This window comes from Aptenodytes forsteri, unplaced genomic scaffold, assembly GCF_000699145.1.
Source record: "Aptenodytes forsteri isolate BGI_AS27 unplaced genomic scaffold, ASM69914v1 Scaffold55, whole genome shotgun sequence".
Classification (NCBI taxonomy): domain Eukaryota; kingdom Metazoa; phylum Chordata; class Aves; order Sphenisciformes; family Spheniscidae; genus Aptenodytes; species Aptenodytes forsteri.
In genome coordinates, this window is record NW_008796063.1 from 11,855,089 (window position 1) to 11,875,722 (window position 20,634).

A 20,634-nucleotide genomic window follows, 5' to 3' on the forward strand; every position below is an offset into this window, starting at 1 on the left:
GTGTACGGCCGTGTAGCAAGCTAGGCTGTGTAGGGGAGAATAAACTCCGAAACACGGTCAGAGCTCCCCTGCGAACGGGCGGGGGTTTGCTCTGAAGGTGCTTTTCCCTTGGACCGACAGCTTTAGTCCTCAGCTTTGCCATAAACTTTCCCGGTCCTGTTACTAAACACCTGCCCAATTTTCAGCTTGGGGTTTGTTTATAGAACAGCGTACAGGGATAGCTAGAATTATACCGTCTAATAGTGCGGATCAGAAATTTCAGTGCTGTTTGGTATCTCAGGAGAAAACGTCTTGGTATGTTTTAGAATTCTTTGCTCCTCCTCTGGAGGATGGGTGCTGGGAGGGCGATGAGTTTTGTTGCCCTGCTGTGCATGGGCGTGGATTTAACTTCTGTTATTGCTGGCTTTTTGTTCTCTCCCTTTGTTATTGGTGTAGCAGCGAATCGTCGGGTGGTTGAGTTTGGTTTTGAGAGTTTACCTTTTCAAATCAGTTGTAAAACTAGTGAGTTCTATTGGAATAGAATAGCGCTGTCGTCTGCGTTAAACTGATACGTAGAAGCACTGGAATAAGTGCAAACAGCTCGTAGCGTAATGACGTATAGAAGTAAGGCATGCTTTGTGGGCAGTCTGAGGAGCTTTAGCCAGACAATTCCTCTGTTTGCTGGGTCCTCGAGGAGGAAATATTTGAGATTAGGGTCTTCGCTTGCAGAAGTTCATCAAATAGTGCAGAGGCCTTTAAAAAGATCCTTGTTTAATATGGCAAGAGCCAACATTTTTTACTAGACTTTCTATAGCTTCTTAATTGAAATAGTTTCGCACGTTCAACAGGGTTTTTAAACTTTGTCTGCGTGTACACGCCCAGGTCAGAGAGTGACCTTTTCAGCTTGTGTGTCTTACAGGGTAAATCTTGGTGGCCTTATTTCATAATGCTCTTATTTTTTTTTCCTTCCGCTGGACAGGTTTGCTGTGAGTGTTGGCTACTGGAAGGACCCTTACATCCAGTATTTTGTGAGACAAGCCAAAGAGAGAAAAGCGCCTGAAATCAACAGAGGCAAGTTGGCATGTGAACTTGAATGAAGACAGTGCAAACGCGTTCTTAACTGGTCTTGAAGAGCACCTGACAAAACCTCCATATACTGGGTATTATGGAGTGCAGGAAATACGTAAAAGAATGAGACAAGTTTTCTTCACGCTAATAATTCCATACTGTATCTGATCCTTTAGATATTATTCTTTAAATCAAAACTCTTATCCTTTGCTTTCTGTATTCTGAATGGAATGTCTCTGTGTCTCAGCGTGCAGTATTCTCTACAAAGCAGTCAAAAATGTTGATTTGACCCAGGACAGCAGGGTATGTCAGCTCTGGTCTCTGCAAAAGTGTGCGCACCAGCTAGAATTATTCTGCTCAGTTTGAGGTGAAACTTGACTAAAACTTTTATTTACCCAAGGAATCCTGTTTTATCAGTGCATCAGGTTTTGTTAGTAATAAAAAAACCCTTAGGTATCTTTAAAAGAGTGCATTATTCTTCCTAAGAAACACAATTTTTTAAATAGACTACCTAAAAATCTTAATGAGTGTTAAACATCAAGTATTATATTAAAATAATAATTAAAAACAATTTTTTTGTTGTTGTTGTTAACAGGCTATTATGCTCGTGTTCATGGAGTCAGTTATCTGATTAAAGCTTTTCTAAAGAAGACAGAATGCAACTGTCAAATTGTTAATCTTGGTGCTGGCATGGATACCCTGTTCTGGAGATTAAAGGTAATGATAGCTGAGAGAAACGAACTTGGCTGAAGGCAAAGGTTTGTGTGGACATTTGAAGCGCTCTTCTGCGAGGGCTTATCGGTGCTGCGTTCTGTGGTACAACGTGGAGGGGTGCAGCGAGGCTGACTGCCCTGGCTGGTTTGCCTCAGTTCTCAGCTTGCTTAGAATTAGTTTAGGTACCTTTAAACCTCAGTGCCCAGGAGGGGCTGCGGTTCTCACTGGCTTTTACCAAAAAGTGTGTGACACGAAGCTGGCCTCTAGTGGACTTTCAGGAACAGAGTTTGAACTCCACATTCTGCTGTCCCCTTTAAGCCTTAAGATTTCACTTTTTTTATCCTATATTAAAACAGGAATAAGGTACCAAAGTACAGGATTGTAGAGACTCTGTTTACATGTTTCTGAATTATTTATATAAATGTGAGTTTATAGATGTAAATATATATGCCTGTCTGTATGCATGTCATTCATAAAAATTCAGATTATTCAGATATTATATGATAGTATCATTCTGAGTGAACACACCTCTAATTCATCTTGTCTTCTCATTAGCATTTACATTTGTAAATTTGGTTTCTGGAAGAAAGCCCAAGGAGGCCAGTCGCATTTTGCTTGGTCACAATTCATAGACTGTTTAGAATAGTTTAGGTTGGAAAAGACCTTTAGGATCATCGAGTCCAACCGTTAACCTAGCACTGCCAAGTCCACCACTAAAATAATGAATTTTTTCTGAGATGTGAAGCTTTTTTCTTCCCTGCATTCTTATGAAAACTATGTCAATACACAGTTTTATTAACTTCCCCATAACAGTGATTTTAAAAGCTAAAGCGGGGCCTGTAATTCCAATTATTTCTCCTTGTAAAGAGCAGGCGTGGTATAATTAACGTACAGAAGGTGGGGCCCAGTTAACCGAGCGCTTCAGTGTTCTGACTACTGATTTAATCTACTGTTCAGAAATTCATGAGGTTGACAAGCTAGAACTAGCAGTACGTATCCATCACAAAAGGATTGCTGCATAGGGAGAAACTTGGTACAGCTTATCTATCGGGGTGCCAGATAGTGACAATATGAAATGAAGAGGTTTCCCCCTTTTTTGTGTGGTAGAGGAATACTGATGCGCTTGTAGTCAGGCTGTGGGTTTGAGGACAGATTGTGGAACGTTGTGTAAACCTGTGCAAAATGTTCCCGATTCCTTTCGTAGAAGAATGTACTGAGGATGCATGGTAAATGTTGTAATAGTTTCCTGTTGCTGTGCTCTTCTAGATGCTGATAATGCATTGTTGGCATATATGTTTCAGTGACCTAGTGTCTAGGATTGCCGCATTACGTAAAATGTTAAATAATTTCCTTAATGCCTAGCGGACATTCTAATGTCTCTCAACTGTTTTTGTTGTTTTGGGGTTTTTTAAGCTGTGGGACATTAAGTTATACTACTGTTACAAATGCCAGTGTAAACTAAAACAAAACTGTTTAGGACTTAAGGTTATATCTTCTTGTCATGTGCATGTGAAACTTGAATGTCCCTAATTCTAGAGTCTGACTCCGATTTTCAGGATGAAAACCTTCTCCCTAGAAAATATTTTGAAGTGGATTTTCCAATGATAGTCGCAAGAAAAATACATAATATCAAGTAAGTATAATGCTTATGTTTAGCTATGTGAAACTGAATGTAATTCAGCAAAATGTCATAAATTGCAAGCTACAATTATTTCCTCTCTCTTCTGAGAAACTCTTCATGCTCTAGGATTTAGAATAAAGGTTTCGTTATGCAGGCAAGTCGTACATGTGACTGTGCAGCCAGTATTCCAAATTGGAGAAGTTGGTATGTGGAAGCTTTAGGCAGGCAAGCAGACTTTATTCTTAATTATGTAAAACATAATGGGCAGAGGAAGCCTCACGATGATTAGAGGCAATTAAGTCTAATCTTACTATTGAAGACAGTAGTAAATTCCCAGACTTGCGTGTTCAGTTGGAGAGGTAGGATGGCTGGTACTATACATGAATATTCTGTTTGAATGGATGCATTAAGGCTTATGGAGGATACCTGGGGAGAGCGTCTGGATTTCTCTTGAAAGATTACCTCAAAACTTAAGGGACGTTTGGTATAAAACTCAACTGCAACTTATGACTAAGTCTAACTTGCAAACGTTTTTATTTCCAGTAGAGGGCAGAGGTATTCTCTTGTCTGTTTTTAACACACACACACACACACACACACACATATATATGTTAAAAAAAAATAAAATTGTAAGCACACTGTTAAACAAGCTTAACTGCTCAGAGATGCTTCTTCCTTCTTCCCACAGATCAAAACCTCCCCTGTCAAAACCAATTATGGAATCCCATTCAGGGGACTCTCTTCTAATAGGTGAGTTAACACACAACACACACACACACACACATATATATGTTAAAAAAAAATAAAATTGTAAGCACACTGTTAAACAAGCTTAACTGCTCAGAGATGCTTCTTCCTTCTTCCCACAGATCAAAACCTCCCCTGTCAAAACCAATTATGGAATCCCATTCAGGGGACTCTCTTCTAATAGGTGAGTCATCTTAAAAATAAGTCAGCAATGTACTGCAGCACTTTTAAAACTTTTCTGATCATTAAAAAAAAATAAAATTGTAAGCACACTGTTAAACAAGCTTAACTGCTCAGAGATGCTTCTTCCTTCTTCCCACAGATCAAAACCTCCCCTGTCAAAACCAATTATGGAATCCCATTCAGGGGACTCTCTTCTAATAGGTGAGTCATCTTAAAAATAAGTCAGCAATGTACTGCAGCACTTTTAAAACTTTTCTGATCATTTTGTTCTGCTATGTGGGCAGGCTTTTAATGTTTGAAACACTGTTTGGACAGAGAATTGGGAGGGAAAAGAGGCTTTTTCTTTTTCTCTTACAGACTCCTGCCCATTTGTTCTGTCATGTTAGAAACGTCTTCTCTTGAAGTGGTTTTATTCTGCCAGAAAGTTGTTGGGTTTTTTCTTTTTCTCTGGTATGTAGCTTAAGTTACGTTTTCTTTTCTGTCACAGAAAAGGAAAAATGCTACTGATAGTCATGTATACTGGATTAAAATAGCTATTGAGTGTTTTCCTCTATCTTCTTTTTTGTCTCATTAAGAGCACAAGCCTTTACATTTAGCGGAGTCTTCACAGAAGAAATGCAGCCTGCAAAGTCCATTCTCGGGAGCCAGTGCCGTTTGTCACGTTTAGTATTAAGAGGATTTTAGATTCAGGTGGTTTTGTGTGGTTGTACTGTCTTGGCTTATAGCCTCATTATGTTTGTGGCAGGATTGTAATTCAAAAAACTCCGTACTTGTGGAAGAAAAAAATGGGTTCCATTGAGTAATGTTTTCAGCACCCGAATAGCAGATACCGCACTATAGTAGCTGCTTTGGACCCTTTAGGAGGAACAGTAGTTACCTGCATCGACGCTACCAGCTAATTTGTGTTAGCAGATGTGACCCTAAAACAGAGCTGGCGGTGTTTTGTGTTCCCTGATGTGATTACATCTATAGGTGCTTTTAATAAGCGCAATTCTAGCTAAGGATCTGGAGGGCTTGAAAGGGCCCTCCAAAGAGTAAGGGAGAGTGCAAAGGGTGAGGAGTTGTGCTCGTGCTGCCAGTAGGTGCTTCACCCCAAGCCTCTTTTAGTGCTTTAACTTGGATCAGAGTACTGCCACACACTGACTTGACTGTGCATATTTATGCATATTATGCACATTTTATTGCTGCATATTAGAGGGTCTTAACTTACCAACCTTTTAGATGTCATTTGTATGGCAGAATTCTCCATTGTACATTCACGTCTCAAAAGATGAAAGCCCATTGCCCCATCTCAGCAAAAGGGCTCCTAAGTACCACTGTGTTTCAGCTAGGAGACCTTCTTATAACGTATCTCTTATATACAGTGAGATATGCTGCATAAGCACCGTTAAAAAGGCATTAATACAAGGTCAGTCAGAAGGGTTTGATTGTATTTGTGTTACTGAACAACTGTACATACATCTAGTACAGTAAAACAACTGCAAAGTTAGCAAGTTGCAGCAGTGTACTGTAATCAAAAGCCCCTAATGAGCAAGTCACAGCAGTCAACAGCAATTAATGTATCACTGTTTGAATGTATTGGAGTGTCTTATTTCTCTAAGGCTGTTTCTCTTGTTCCTTCTCAGTGCTGGGTTTTAAATACTTTAGAGTAGCCATTTTACTGTAAACCAGCTGATGTAGGCTCTACTACCCTGAGATCTTTGGGATGTAGCATGATGTCCAGATATTTGGAGATGGTGGAAATCTGTTGTGGAATCTCAGTTTGAACTGGCACTCGATAACCACAGGTCAGTTTGAGTGAAATCCATGTGGGAACTCTCATTTAAGGACATATTAATGGCACTGCTTCATGTGGAAGTGCCACCAGAAGAGGCTGTGGACTAAGTAGACAAATCAAACAGTCAGATGAATAGAGATTTCTTGCAGATCTAAAGGAACTCGACAATGAATTCGCTCAGCTACTAACTGGTGTATACCCTCTCATTTTAAAACTGTCTTAGTACCTGAGAACTGGAAGGTGGCTGCTGTGACTCAAATGGGCTCCAGGAGAAATCCAGGGAACTACAAGTCAGTAGGACTGATGTCTCTACTGGACAAATTAGTAGAAACTCTAACAGACAGACTTAGTGGAACACAGGAATAATGTAATTGTTGAGAAAGAGTCTACATGGCTTTTGTAAAGGTAAGTTATGCCTCACAAACCTATTGGAGTTCTCTATAGGAGTCAACAGGTATCTTGGAAAAGGACATCCAATTAATACAGTGCTTGAATTTAAAAAAATGTGTCTTGGCAGTGTCCCTTACCAAAGTTTGCCAAAGAAATTGCACAGTTGTTGTGGGGGGAAGGACTGGTTCTCATATGGATAAAGAGCTGGGGATGGAGGGTAGGCATATGTTGTTAATTTTCATTATGGAGGGAGATGGAGATCTGTGCTTAGTGATATGTTGTTGTTCAACACTAAGAAATGATTGGGAAAATAGAGTGACTAGTAAGTGGCAGCTTGTTGGCAAGTCCAAACTCTTCAGAGTGGTAAAGAACTGTAGAAGAATCTTGTGAAATCAGTGACTTGGTGATAAATTCAATGCGGATTAATATAAAGTGATCCACATGGGTGGAAAAAGTAGTTTGTGCCTCACATGTAAACGATAGGCAGCTGGTTGATTATTGCTACTGGCGTACAAGATCTGAGTATTATAATAAATAGATATATGAAAACATTGGCTCAGTAATGGTCCAGAAATCCAAATCAAATGTAAGGATTCTTAGAAAAAAAGATAGAAAACAACATAGATGCCAGTATTAGTAGTACATGTTTGCCCTCTTTTTGTCTTTTCCCTAGGTAGCTGCTGTTGGCATCTGTGAGAGGCAGGATACCATACTAGGGGGACCTTTGGTCTGACCTGATACAGCTGTTAGACTAATGCAATGTTCTGGGAATACCACCTGTCATAGGGATTGTAGTGGGGCAGCATGAAGCAGCATTTCCAGGTAGGGAAATGTTACTCATTTATGTGGTTTTCGGGGTGGGGATATGGAGCAGGATTTTAGAATCTTGGGGAGGGAGGTTGTCCTGTCCTGTCGTCCCTGGCCCTGCGCGCCCCCCCCCCCCTAAAAAAAAAAAATCAGTTCCACACTGCTGTCTCATGTATACCAGGAATAATTTGTTTAGATGCTTTGGAATTTGATTTTTGAGTTGCTGTAATATCGATTGACATGACTCTTGTTCTCTTACTGCTTTCCTTCTCACACTAAATGTTTTCATTTCATGAAGCTGGTGCTAATAGACAACTTTATCAAAGCTAGTGCTAATAGACAACTTTATCAGCTTCGGGGCAACATCTTCTTTCTCCTTCCCCTTTAGACAAAGCAATGACAGCACGGCTTGCAATTCAAGTATAGATATTTGTGGCCTCTGCCCTTGAATGCAGCAAGATGACACTTGTCATTGAACAGCTTTGCTGTTTCCTAGGGAATGTTGGATCTCCAGGGGAAAGCAGTGAATTCGTGCAGTAATTTGTCATTGCTGTGGCAATATCGGGTTAAACTGTTTTCAAAGTTCAGAGGTGCTATCTGGTTTATGATGCAGTTGCTAGTGTTGGGAAGTTAGTACTCTGCTACCTTGCCAGTGCAAATTACACTTCAGTGAACTATTACCTTTCAGTGCCACTCATGCACTTTCTGGCCCTGTCTAGTCCAGCTTTGGGAGTTGGTTGTTTTAACTTCCTTTTCTCTACGTTTCCAAACTTGCTTGTGACCGAATGCAGACGTCAGGGTTGTTGCCGTCTTGGTGACTTGCATGCCTTACGTTGGGGAGGATCCTGTGCTTGCAAGACAAACTAAATTTCCTTGTGTTTTGACATGTACCCTGTTCTCATGTCGTAGGTGTAAACAACCTGAGCAAAACCAATACTGTGTCATGCCTGTGAGCCTGCAGAATAGGTTGTATGGGCTGGTTGTTTGTAAAGCTGCCAAAGATACCTTAGGATGAAAATCCTAATGAAATCAGTTTGAGTCAATAGTATCCTGCATGCTGTCTCTTGGAAAGCCTCCAGGAAATAGTTTCACTAATCTGAGAAGAGAGTAAGAAAAGAAAACTCTGAATTCTTGTAGCAGAGGAAACACTGCGCTTCGTGCGTTTGTGATTCTGTAATGCTGCTTCAGCAGACGGATTAAGGTGGTGGATGAGTACCTGGGGACCACTGTAAAACAGATCATTTACTTGCTGGTAGCATGTTTCTGTGAAGAAAAATTTTATTGCAGTGAGGTCAAAAGGCAACTAGAAGTGACTCCTGCTACCATTCCGTTACTGTAATGATGTCTAAATTTGAACCACTTATATTGTTACTTCTGCGCCAAAAGTCATGGAAAATATACATACAAGTGGTACGATCAGAACAAAACGTTCTCTGTTGCATTATGCATGGATAACAGAAGCGTGCATCTAGGCTGAGAGTCTGTGTTGGGTACATGGGGTGGGCTGGAGTGATGGAGGTCGTTTTCTTTCTCTCCCCTCTCTCCTCCCTTGTATTTCTCAAATGAAATCTGAATCTGGTATTCCTCAAACCTTCATTTCAGACAAATACAAGAGAGAAATTTTGTACGTAACTGACTATGCTGAGTGTGAGCATCACAAAGAAAACCGTGTGGTAGCTCCGTGTTCTAGAAAAGAACATCATGACCAAACAACTTTGCTAAAAAACATGAAATACTGGCCTCTGGGTAGGAATTAGTGCTTGGAATATGGGATTTTCAATGGATTAAGCCACCAAATGTTGCTGGCTATGCCAGCATTAGGACAGCTGGCCTGAGTCACAACGAGGTGGCCCTGTGTATTTGAAAACTGCCACCGAGTTCTGTATTAGTGCAGTGTGGGTGGTGTTTTCTGGCCCGGCCAGAAGGGAAGGCAGCAGCGCTCCTGGCAGCAGCAGAGATCTGATGGAGCGTGCAGGGCTCTCGTCTGCGGGGAGGTCACTGTGGCAGACACCTTCGGAAGAGTGAGACTACAGTAAGGAAAAAAAGTAGGGTTTTTTTAACACCAAAAAATTTGATTCAGTTAAAAGAAACTTCTTGTTCATAAGAAGAAATCAATGGAGACCATGTGACTGTGCTACCGAGCTGACACTTGCTTTTTCTTTTTCATCTGCTCTGTGGATAGGCAGGTATTGTAAAATACATTTGCACCAACGCTGCTCAGTCAGGGTGGCAGCATATTTGCAAATTTTCATACTTAGAGCATCAAACTCTGCAATAAAGTAGAAATTGGTGCCAGACCATGAACTAGCAGCACATTCTTTTCTGGGGTGTTTATGGCCGTACTTTGACTTTTAGCCTCCAGGCTGGGAACAGTGGCAATCCCAGCTATCATCAGCTGCCATTGCCTTGCAGTAAGTGAGTGTCTGCTATCTGAGTGTGGGGTGATGGAGCAGTTGTCAGTCTGATTTTAAAATTTTGAAGTTGTTTGCCTAGTTAAGTATGATCTCTTCATCCCTTTGACTTTATATATAAAAGGAATTTTTAATGCCATGTATAGGCCAAAGGTGGAAGCTAGCAGAAAATCTTACAAGGAAGTTTGGAAGAGGCTTAACTTAAACTCCTTCCTCTTGCTTTTTTTCCTTTTGCCTCTCTTTTTGCATTTTAAAATTGACTAGTGTAAATTTCATATTTTTCCCTAAGATTTCTTTCAAGGTAAAAGTATTGATCATAAATGCTGAAATATATGAATTATGGAGATATTTAATGAGGTGCTTTCAGATATGTTTAAAATGTACAATTTTTAGCAATTGTATCAGCTTGTGTGTAATGTGTGTGCAGCTCTGCCTCGGTACTATCTGTGGTTGTGTTTGCCAACAACCATCAATGGAGAGTCGAGGGAAGTTGGCAGGAAAATGTGTGGAGGAACAAGTACGTTCTGTTTGAATGGACCAAAGGAGAACCAGGCAGCCTGGATGCTGGAAATGGGAGTAAAGTGATTGCATTTGGAGTAAAAGGCTTTTGAAGAGAGGAAGACAATCCATTCCTCAACAGTTTTCTTGGCCTTTTAAAAGTTTCTGCTGCAAGGGGTCCTGTATTAAGGCATTAAGTATACTTGGCTTTAAGGTTTAAGGAATATTACCAGTGAGCCAAATCACCCTTAAAGAAACCTGTTCTAGTTTGCTGTTTGGTTTTTTTCCCAGAAGATAACTTGGAATAACCAGGTTATGGCTAGATGGCTGCTTACTTTCACTTGCCCGCAACCCACATCTCCGAAAACAACTGCGCTGGGCTGCACTGAGGATCACCCAGGTTGCTTCCTTTGGCCATCCCCTCTCCCACCATGTCAAGGCGTAACAGGAATTGTGGGGTTTGTTCATGCGTTTACAAGCTTATTAAAAACAACGTTAGTAATTTTGACTGCTGAAATTTGAACCGTTGTGAAGGACAGTTTTCTAACGTAAGGTTTGAGAGGTTTTGCTCTCTCCTGCTCTTCAGTGATAGAAATGCTTGAATCAACATGGTGTGAGCATTTATTCTCGCCTCTGGTGAAGTGTTTGTACTACTTCCGATACCGGATCACTTAAAAATTTCTGTAGTTTATTTCTGGTTATAATTAACATACCAGTATGTCCAAGTCAATGAAGCTGGACAAGAAGATTGCATTAATTTCATACTAATTGTGGTGACTGACGCTTACTGTGCTGTATCTCCGGACAGCAAACCAATCACTATATAAATACTTTCCTGTGTGTGGTGGGGTTTTTTTGTGTGGCTCTTTTTGATGCCATTATCATGGCCTTGATATAATAACTTAAATAGAAGGGTGTGGGAAGTAGTAAAGCTATTACAGAACATGCACATGGAAAAAAGCCTCGACTCAAAATGTTGAATCATTTGCCGCACAACTTTTTTTTTTTCCTTCTTTCTTTTTTCTTTTTTTTCGTGTAACTCTCTGCATGAACTGTTCTGGTTTCTGTATCTGTTCAGAAATGTTGTTGGAAAGACAGCTGTTGTCACTTGCTAGTTCCATTTTCAAACAGTTGGTCACTTGAAAACTAAACGGAGGTACATCTTCCAGAATGTTTGAAGCACTGCTTAATTTAATAAGTTGCCTTTTTTTTCCCCCTCTCCTGAAATGGAAAACCCCTTTCATCCTGTCTCTTCAGCCACTTGGCTTCCCTTTCTCTCTTCACCTAGCCCTTGACATCTGCTCCCGTATTACCATTCAGGAGCTGTGTCTGTCTGCAGCAGGATCCCAAATGGAGCTGTGCCAGAGCTTGCTACTGCAGACGGGTATTGACTGGCCATTACAAGACCACTTTAAACTCTCGCTCTGGGTTTTTTCACTATTTAGCTTACTTATTTTACTGCTTGCTCTGTCACACTCGTATGGTAAGAGGGGAAAATTATGTGCTATTCTGTCCTCATGACTTCACTCTAGTAAAGCTAAAGCGTGAAAGAGCAATCTGATATATTCCCGCAGAACTTTACGTCTTTAAGTGGGTTTGATACTGTACTTGTAAAATGCTTTTTATGGGGACTGGGCTCATCTGGTTGAATTGATTGCAACTGGTTGTCAGAATTACTGACAGCAAGATGCTCGTGTTGCTGCTGGCTTCCTTACAGTTTTGCTAGTATGGCAAAGTGTCTTTGACTTTAGTATTAGTTCCTCCTTCACGTTGGAAAGCATTTACAGGAGCTTGCTGCCTGTTGTATCCCAGGGCGAATATTTGTTTCTCAGAATACCTTTTCTAATTTGACTCTACACTTAAATACCATCACTAGATCATACGAAGAGGCTAAATGATAACTTTTTTTGGCCCCTAAATCTGTGTCTGATACCCATATATATTATACAGCTATATGTATTGTTAATTTATATAGCTATATCTATTGTTAATATTTGGAACATTGTTACTCTTAACTTAGTTTTTCAGAAATTGATGCACTTTTTTTTTTATGTAGTCCCTTATGTACATACGTTGGGTCATCTAAAAAGATTCTCCAAACAAAACAAAAACCCCTGCCTTTAATCTTCACATTTTTCTTCTCTCTGCATTCCTTGAAACCATGGTAACGGATGGGATAACCTATCTGCATTAGGGTGGCTGCAGAGTGAAAGAGTAGTATTGTTGTAGAGTCTGATGCTAATATATCACCATCTGTAAACCACAACAATCAGGTGTAAGGGAAATTAATGTTTTAAAAGGAAGAGTTTGCTGTTAATTGTTAGGTATAACAGATCAAACTTGGACTTCAAATTCATATGTTCCTGTGTATTTTTTTTTTAATTTATAATTTCAGCTTCACTCTTATTTGTAACCGTTAGTCTCTCAAAATTTTAAACTTGCAGATTCTCACAGCCTAGACTCCAGTCGATATTCCATAGTAGGAGCAGATCTCCGTTTCTCATCAGATCTGGAGGAAAAGCTAAAGAAACACAACCTGGATATACAGTAAGATTAATTTTTTTTTATAATTATTTTTTTGATGAGGGCTTGTGGAAGCGTACTGGTGAGAGTAACGTCAGGCTTGGGCATACAGCATCTGCATCCAGTGCTCGTTATGCTATTTCCATGGTTACCTTTTCCTGAGCCCTTTGAGCAGAAGGAATTCTTCAGACACCTCATGCAGCCTCACTGAGCCGAGCAGGCTGGCATTGCCGTGACTGCTCGGTAGTTCCAAGTCTGAAGCAAGGTTGTTCCTTGCACAGTCTATTCTGCAAACTGCGTTTTCGTCCTTCCTGAGAAGACCAAACATTACAGAACTATTTGCTTCTTGGTCTTAAAATGCTGGGGGGAATGAAGTCTGGCTTTCTGTGAATGTGTTTCTGGTGGTTGGTTCTCTTTGGGTACGTGATCCTTTCGCACAAGTTAAAGCTCTTGTTGCAGGGCAGGCAGCTGTAATTCCTTCTCGATTCCTCCCCCATCCCTTGCCCTGGAGGGGATGAGTTCCCGCAGCAGCCATTTTCTGCCTCAGAGCTCATACGAGTTTTCTTTCTCTACTTCATGAATTTAACTCTTTTAGAGATTTCTAAAAGAGTTACCCCTTGCTTGAATTTGGTTGAAATTTAGTTAATAGAATCATAAGTTATTCAAGGGGAATCTCTAAACTAGAGATGTCTCAAAATGTCATAAATTGCGTTTTTTTAAGAGTTGGTTCAGTTACATTTAGTTTTAATGCTGACTGATGTGCAGTACCTAGATCAGTGAACATCTTCCACCCCTGTTGTAATGGCTGCGTGAGTCAAGATTTCTGGGAGCTTAGCTGGTAAAATGAAGAATAACTCTGTCAATGTTAAATTATTTCAGAGTTTTATCTTTGTAATTATTTTCTATTGCCTCCACTTAAACCCCCTATTGTTCCCTAGACCTTTTGGTAAAGTGATTGCCATGGAGTCCTTGGAGAACTTAGCTCTGGAAGTTAATATCTGGGATTTTATTGTTCAAGCGTTAGGCTTCTGGAGGGGGCAGGATTTAAGATTTAGAGTGGATGATGGACGTACCTTTCAAATATAAGATATATAAATAGCGGCTATCTGGCTGGGTGGGAGAGAGCATATGGGTAAGCAGAATGCATCAAATTGCCATTTAAATCTTTACACTTCCATCTTCTGAAATCTTGCCTTGCTTGCCTACATTGCTGCTCCTTGTGGAATTTCTCCTGCTTCTAGTGACTTTTCTTTTTCCTGTTCATTCTAGCAATTAAAAGAAAACTCTATAATTCGAAGGAAAATTAATTCGTGTAGATGTCTATTTTTGGTTTTTTGTGGATGGAGGGGGAAGAGGCAACGTGCAAACTAAAGATTGCATTTTGTTAGATAATAATATGTGAAGCTTGTTTCACAGATATTGAACAAATTTGTCTAATTAAAATTCTTCTTAGAACTTTTTTAAAAGAGAAAACTTTTTTTCCCCCAATTTGTATTTTATTCCTAATTTTACCAATCTCTAAAAGAATGCGGATTGTATATATAGGGTACAATTCTTCTGCAAGATGAATTTTAGTATGCACTTCAGTTCATGCTATCACAGTTCAGAGAAGACTTACAGAATACACATTCTTCTCTGTTCATAGTATGGCTGCCTTAGGGGAGATTGTTTCCTCATTATCTCTCTTTTGTAACCATGGGAGTCCCCTGTCGACCGCCGGAAAACCCAGTTCTAGTCAACTTGATGAAGTGATTTCATTCAGTCTTAAATGTCTAGTTCATAAAAAGGGTAGGTCTTCTAAGAATTTTTGGGAACATGAAATTACTTGCTTGCTAATAATTCTTTACAGATTTTTCTTGTTCTTTTGCTAGAAATAGTTCTCTTGTTTTTTTTGTTTTAAAGTTTGCCAACACTTCTGGTAGCGGAGTGTGTTCTGGTTTACATGACACCGCAGCAATCTGCAAATCTTTTAAAGTGGGCAGCAAGCACTTTTCCAGTGGCGATGTTTATAAATTACGAGCAGGTAAAACAAAAATGTCATTTTTAGACCTGCATTATTGTCATAAAAATTGCTCTCAGAAGTGGAGTTCTGCTTGTAAAATAAGAGTGGGCCATATCCTTTTGTACAGACAGCAGTTTCTGCTGAATTTCTCTAGTAACGTGTTTGATTTTGTAGATTTGTTAGCTCATTGTAAAGAATATGTAGCTATTCTGAAAGACAATTGCTGGACTATATTGAACCAAAAGAACTGAGGCTTAATCCATATGTGGAGAAAACTACAGAATATTGGTTTAGATAAGACAGAGGAAAAAGAAATTATGCCGAATGTTGGAAATGAGCATATAACATTATGTAATTACCTCTCTGTGTTCTTTGACAAAGTGGAGCAAAAATCACATCAGCATGAACTTGGCTTCTCTGTATGGAAGTAAAATGCTGCCTCGGGGGAACTGAGTGGCTCCAGGAATTAGTAACAGGATCGTCCAAGCTGTAAATCACTGCTAGAGAGCTGAACCAAGTTGCTGACAACTTAAAGCAGAGTCAGTTTTCAGTGCCCAGTGCAGAGTCCCTGTCTCTCCAAAGGCAGTAGCATTGTCACCATTAAACTGGCGCTCAACTTGTAAACGTGAGGTAGCTGAGGAGGTTGTGGCAGTGGGAAATGAGACCTGGTATAAAAATATGTGAAACTTACTTTAGTGTTATCCTGTACATTTTATGACACAGACAATTCAAGAGTTTAACCAAGTTACTGCTTTTCACTGCGATTACATTCTTTTCGGAAGGGGGAACACTTTTGTCTCATTCTCTACCTGAGGTGAATATGACGGACCGGTTTGGACAGATCATGATTGAGAACTTGCAGAGACGACAGTGTAACCTGGCTGGAGTGGAAGTTTGCAGATCCTTGGACTCTCAGGTAAAGGGGCGCAGAGCTCTGGGTGTGTTTGATATTAAACTTAATTAACCTGCCTGCAAGTTCTGCCTCTGTGTGTGCACTGTAAGGCTCAGAGCAGTGACCAAAGCAGGTTTGGGGGGGCAGCTGCTACCTACTGAAACTCTTTCCTATCCGTGTTACAGTGGTTCCCTGTTATCAGTGCCATGGTTGATCGATATCACTTAGTTTCGGTAGTTGTACAAAAACCGCAGTAGATCGGAGCACAGCTCCATCTATCCCATTGTCCTTTCTGCGCAGAGGTTATCAGCAGATGCTTAGAAAAGAGTGTAAGAGCTCTTCAAAGAACAGGTCAAGCAGATGGCCTACCAAATCCTTAGGGGGAAAAACTGTTCTCTGGTATTTTTCCTCGAGTCCTCTGAAAACTGTGCTGCTTGTTTATTTTACAGAGGGAAAGACTGCTGTTAAATGGCTGGGAAACTGCACGTGCCATTGATATGATGAAAGTGTACAGCTTTTTGCCACAGGCTGATGTCAAAAGGTATTACTGATAGCTTGCTTGCGGCCAAAAGTCATCTTCAGATGCCATTTCCAAGGTAGTTCATCTCAATATGTAGTATGGGATCCCCTAGTATAACAGAGAGGAGGCTGCGTGCAGATGCTAGCTAGGTAGACAGAAAGTGTCTGAGTCTGAAGCTCTGCAGAGCCTTAAAGATAATGCCTGGAGCAGCATTAATGATCCAGAGGGTTATTGCTGCCAGAAGTAGACTGGCAGTGGTGATGATTTATTTGGGTGCGATATAAAGCATCTCATGACAGAAATTTGCAGATAAAAGATGCTACAGAAATGCTGTGTTGAGTTTTTACAGTACCTAAGATGTTTCTTGTGAACATCCAGCCTCCACAATACTAGATGGGTGGAGCGGAATTATAAAATACACTCAGAACAGGCAGCCACTTTTCATGTCCCCAAGGGCGATGACATCCAGGTGTTTGCTCCAGTCTTATAGGCCTAGGTAAGATTACTTACCCATTTGCTTTTTTACTACAAGTGGGTGGAAAATGGCCAGTCCTGTTCTTCCCTCCCTTCTTCCTTGGTAGCGTATTTAGGTAATGAGCCAAGGCAGGGCAGTAATTTAGTGCTATGAACTATTGTACTATGCAAGCAAAGAGCGAGAGAGAGGAGAAGTGTGCCCAACAGCGTGGCCTGACTCTCTCTCAACAGACTGAGAGACAGTCTTCCATTCATACCATGCTCATGAGCTAGACTGCTGGGTCTGTAGACAGAGCTTAGTACATAGAGGGTATAACTAAAGGCTGTTAGTAATCTGCATGGATTTTGTTAATTTTTTTGCATTAAAGAAAAGCTAAAAAAGGGGAAACTTTTTAATGAGTAACTTCTTAGGTATATAGTATGAAGCGTGAATTGCTGTGAGTCATTCATTAACTATAGTTTGAATTAGCTGAACAAGTTACCTTGGTCAAAATAAGTATTCACATATGGGGATTTCTCAAACCATGGAACTGAACAGGTGAGACTGAAAATCATAGGTTGTTTAAATAGGAACGATGACTCTGTGATTGTACCATATGGCACTTGTGGAGAGACATAGCTTGTACTTTTTTTGCAGCGTTTTTGACTACCTTAGATCTGTTCAGCTCCTTCCACTTGTTCCAAATGCCAAGATATGGGTTACGTAAACTCTGTCCTTCAATATTAATGAGGCAAATAATGCTTTCTATTTATAAAAATCTTTCCAAAAGTGTTCCTCTGCAGCACTTGCACATCTGTGAGTGTATTTAGGAACTTTTGCCCCTCAGCGTCTTTTGATCCTCAGTAGCAGCCCTTCCAAATATTTAGCACAGAAAATAAACACTCGGATATTCAAGTAATCTAGAGTGAGAGAGAGGAATGTGCCAGGTTAAATTTTTTAAAGCAAGCACAGCTTGGGATAAGTTCTCCCATTTGTTTGGTGGAAGACATTCAAAGATCTTACTTTAAGAATCCTAGGTAGGAACAATTTTAGGAAAAAAATCCTCAGATCTTATATGTACCATTTGGTTTGTGCTTCATCATGAGCTCATGTGGGAGAGTTGTTAGAAGCTGCACTGGTGTACCCATCACTCTTCCAAGACATAATATGGACTTGTTGTGATTGTCTGGAGAAAATACTATCTTCAACTGTTGGCTGTAATCCTTTGATAAAGATAAATCTCCTTCCATTAGGCTGTACTATTGTGTCTACTTAAATCCAGCAAGACCAGATACGTGCAGTAAAAGGGGTTAGAAGAGAAATACTGGTATTTGTGAGAAGTTACACAGATTAGTCCTGGAACATGAAATTCCAGGGATGAGAAGTTGAAAACATCTTGTGGGTCACTTGTTTCATACCTTGAAAACAAAGGCTAGGAGTAGTGGTGGTATCTTCATTATGGACAAATACCTGTATTAATTTACCAGAAAGGTAACTGCCTTATTGGCTGTAGTTTTCACTCCTATGGAGTGAGAAAGAGTACATCAAAAACTGTACTGAGACTCCAGTTTGAATCACAGTTTTTCTTTTATCCTACAGAATAGAAGGACTTGAATTCCTAGATGAAAAGGAACTGTTTGAACAACTGATGCAGCACTACTGCATCTGCTGGGCTTCAAAGGACAGCAGTAATCTGGGTAATGTTCTCCAACACCTAGGAGGTGACCCTTCACATTGAGATCTTATGTGGAAAGACTGAGGCTATATACACCAGATGTATGATAGAAGTATCCTGTAGCAGGAATGGGGTCTGCTTCCCTGTCGTTGTTGGGGCTGTGAACACCTCTCAGGTGGTGTCTTGTGACTGTTTCTCCACAGCCTTTTGAGGGTTTGTATTGGCATCTGAATTTCCCAAGAGGAAGCCTGTCCAGTACAGGGGAGTTAGAATTTTTACACTGAAAGATGCCGTATGGGTTACTTTAAATAACTGCCTGCTTTATACTACCAGTGCTAATTGAAAGGTTTACAAATCCTATGCACGTAAAGTGCCATATGGGCACATGGTATATGAAATCACAGTGTCCTGACAACATAAAAATAAATTTGCATTACTTAGCCCAGTCGTCTTCTGCACCGTCCCCATTTACATCCATCTGAGACTTAAGTTTTCCACGCTACTTTCTCCTGGGGGGAAAAATTCCCTTTGAAGTTAACTCTTCTAAATGTTCCTTTTGTTCTTAAAATTCTGTCTCTCCTAGACTGGAATTTCTTTGAAACAGAGAGACTTGATTTATGCTTTATGTAGCATTATGTATGTTGCTGCTGCTTAAGAAATAATAAAATAAAAGGAATTATGGTTTGGGTGAAGGATGGATGTCTACAGCCATTATTTGTCCAAATTAGAAAGACGGCTCTGTTGCAGATGCAGTTTATCTCTACTTCTGTCTGCAATTTCAGGGACTTCAGTCTTTCCAGAAAAGTTCTCTGCCTGCCAGTTGATATCTTTTTCCTCCCCTTCTCCTTCTCTGCCCTTCTCTTGCTCCTGACAAAGTAGTATTTAAGAACAAATTTTATTTGCTGTTCCTTAGCAAATGTGAATAGATGGAATCTCTGCTGAAGTTGTGCAGCCAGACTGAGTAGCAAAGCATCTGATACAGCTGGTGAAACTAGATCATCAATACCCTGTTGCTGCTGCGGTAACAGAGATGCTAGCTTGTGATGTCTGCTGACCCGAATCCTACAATTTCGACAGTTTTGAGCTGCAGAAATGCACATTTTCCATTTGATTTTTTTATGACTAAAAAGTGATGGCTAATACAGAACTTATTTCTAGAGGAGCTAAGGCCAAAAAGTTCCCCTGTTCGTAGTAGCCAGTATTCCTGGGATCTCCAGCATTATTCTTTGCTGTTATTAGAGAAGTATTTAGGAAAATTTTGGGTACTGAAGTTAAGCGACGCAGCATATCTTAGAAGTCAAAAAAGACAAATCCCAAAGGAGATAATCAGATGTCTAATGCATGGATATGCCTTAATACAAAGGAGTTTTTCTTTATCCAGAGTGAATTTACTGCCATCATTAATGGAACTTTTCCTCAGCTTTCTCTTTTTAATTTCCTGGGCAGATCCTTAGTTCAGCAGCAGCCTCTGTGTTGTTCCTTCTGCCATGAATAACTTCAGTACTCCTTCAGATTGGCTTATTCAAATTAATTAGGGTTAAAAAAGTACAGATCAACATGTTTCCTAATTTCCTTTCCTGCCACTAAATCCTTTACATTTAAGTTTAAAAAAAAAAAAATTTTCAAAGCATCCTTCTTCCTGTGTCTAACTGTCCTAATAGTAGTGAAGTACAGGTAGTATAAGAATAAACACTTGTTTCTCCCCCCCATCCCCCTTTCTTTTCAAATAGGTCTTGCAAACATCACATTCTAATGTATTTGCTCGAGGGAAGCCGCGGGCCCAGAAGCCACAGCGACTGCCTTCTACTTGAGACAAGATCACAGAAGTGATGGGACTTTGCATGTGCCAACTTCAGTCTGCGCATCTGTGTAAGCGGCGCCAGTACAGAAAGCAGTGGGTGCTGCCGATGTCGACTGTCCTGTTGGCTTTTGGTAGTTTTAATGAATCTTTTCTGCCCATTGTGAGCAATTGTTAGGAGGCAAGACTCACCTCCCGTTCCCAGATACATAATGACGGACTTTCATAAGATGTCAGTAATTCCTGTTTAAAAGCTTGCCTTCCTTAGTTTAAAACTGAAAGTAAAGTGTTCTTGGATTACATGATTTTCCTCTTTTGTCTTTTTGTGGATGTGTAAAATGTATTTGTGACAGGAAGCTGGAAAAACAATGCTGGTGAGCTGCATTATTGGATATCTTTGCACTGTGCACGGCTGATCACGAAGGTTAAGTTTTGTTAATTTTCATTCTGTTCAGGTTAAATTTATGAAGTGTCACCATGTTAGCTTTCTCCCGGCTTTTACTGTTGCTACAAGGCTGTCACTGTACTAGGTATGTTCTTGTAGGGGAAGGGTGAAAGAAGGAGGGCTGTGATTC

At 40.2% G+C, this 20,634-nt stretch overlaps 1 protein-coding gene across 1 annotated transcript; it reads left to right on the plus strand.

Moving 5' to 3' along the window:
• Nucleotides 1–590: 590 nt before the first annotated feature.
• Nucleotides 591–20,363, plus strand: LCMT1 (leucine carboxyl methyltransferase 1). Its single transcript, XM_009286621.1, has 11 exons — nucleotides 591–595; nucleotides 959–1,050; nucleotides 1,643–1,764; nucleotides 3,318–3,394; nucleotides 4,071–4,132; nucleotides 12,640–12,742; nucleotides 14,621–14,741; nucleotides 15,535–15,636; nucleotides 16,062–16,153; nucleotides 18,186–18,283; nucleotides 19,992–20,363. Exons 1-11 carry the CDS (start codon nucleotides 591–593, stop codon nucleotides 20,012–20,014), a joined length of 897 nt encoding a protein of 298 aa, XP_009284896.1. The 3' UTR covers nucleotides 20,015–20,363.
• The last annotated feature ends 271 nt before the right edge of the window (nucleotides 20,364–20,634 follow it).

What these genes read in the sequence shown, in the direction of transcription:
- LCMT1 (XM_009286621.1), top strand. An exon ending in CCCTGTTCTGGAGATTAAAG is followed by an intron (nt 1,765 to 3,317) that starts GTAATGATAGCT and finishes TCCGATTTTCAG; the next exon opens with GATGAAAACCTTCTCCCTAG. An exon ending in CCACAGGCTGATGTCAAAAG is followed by an intron (nt 16,154 to 18,185) that starts GTATTACTGATA and finishes TTTATCCTACAG; the next exon opens with AATAGAAGGACTTGAATTCC.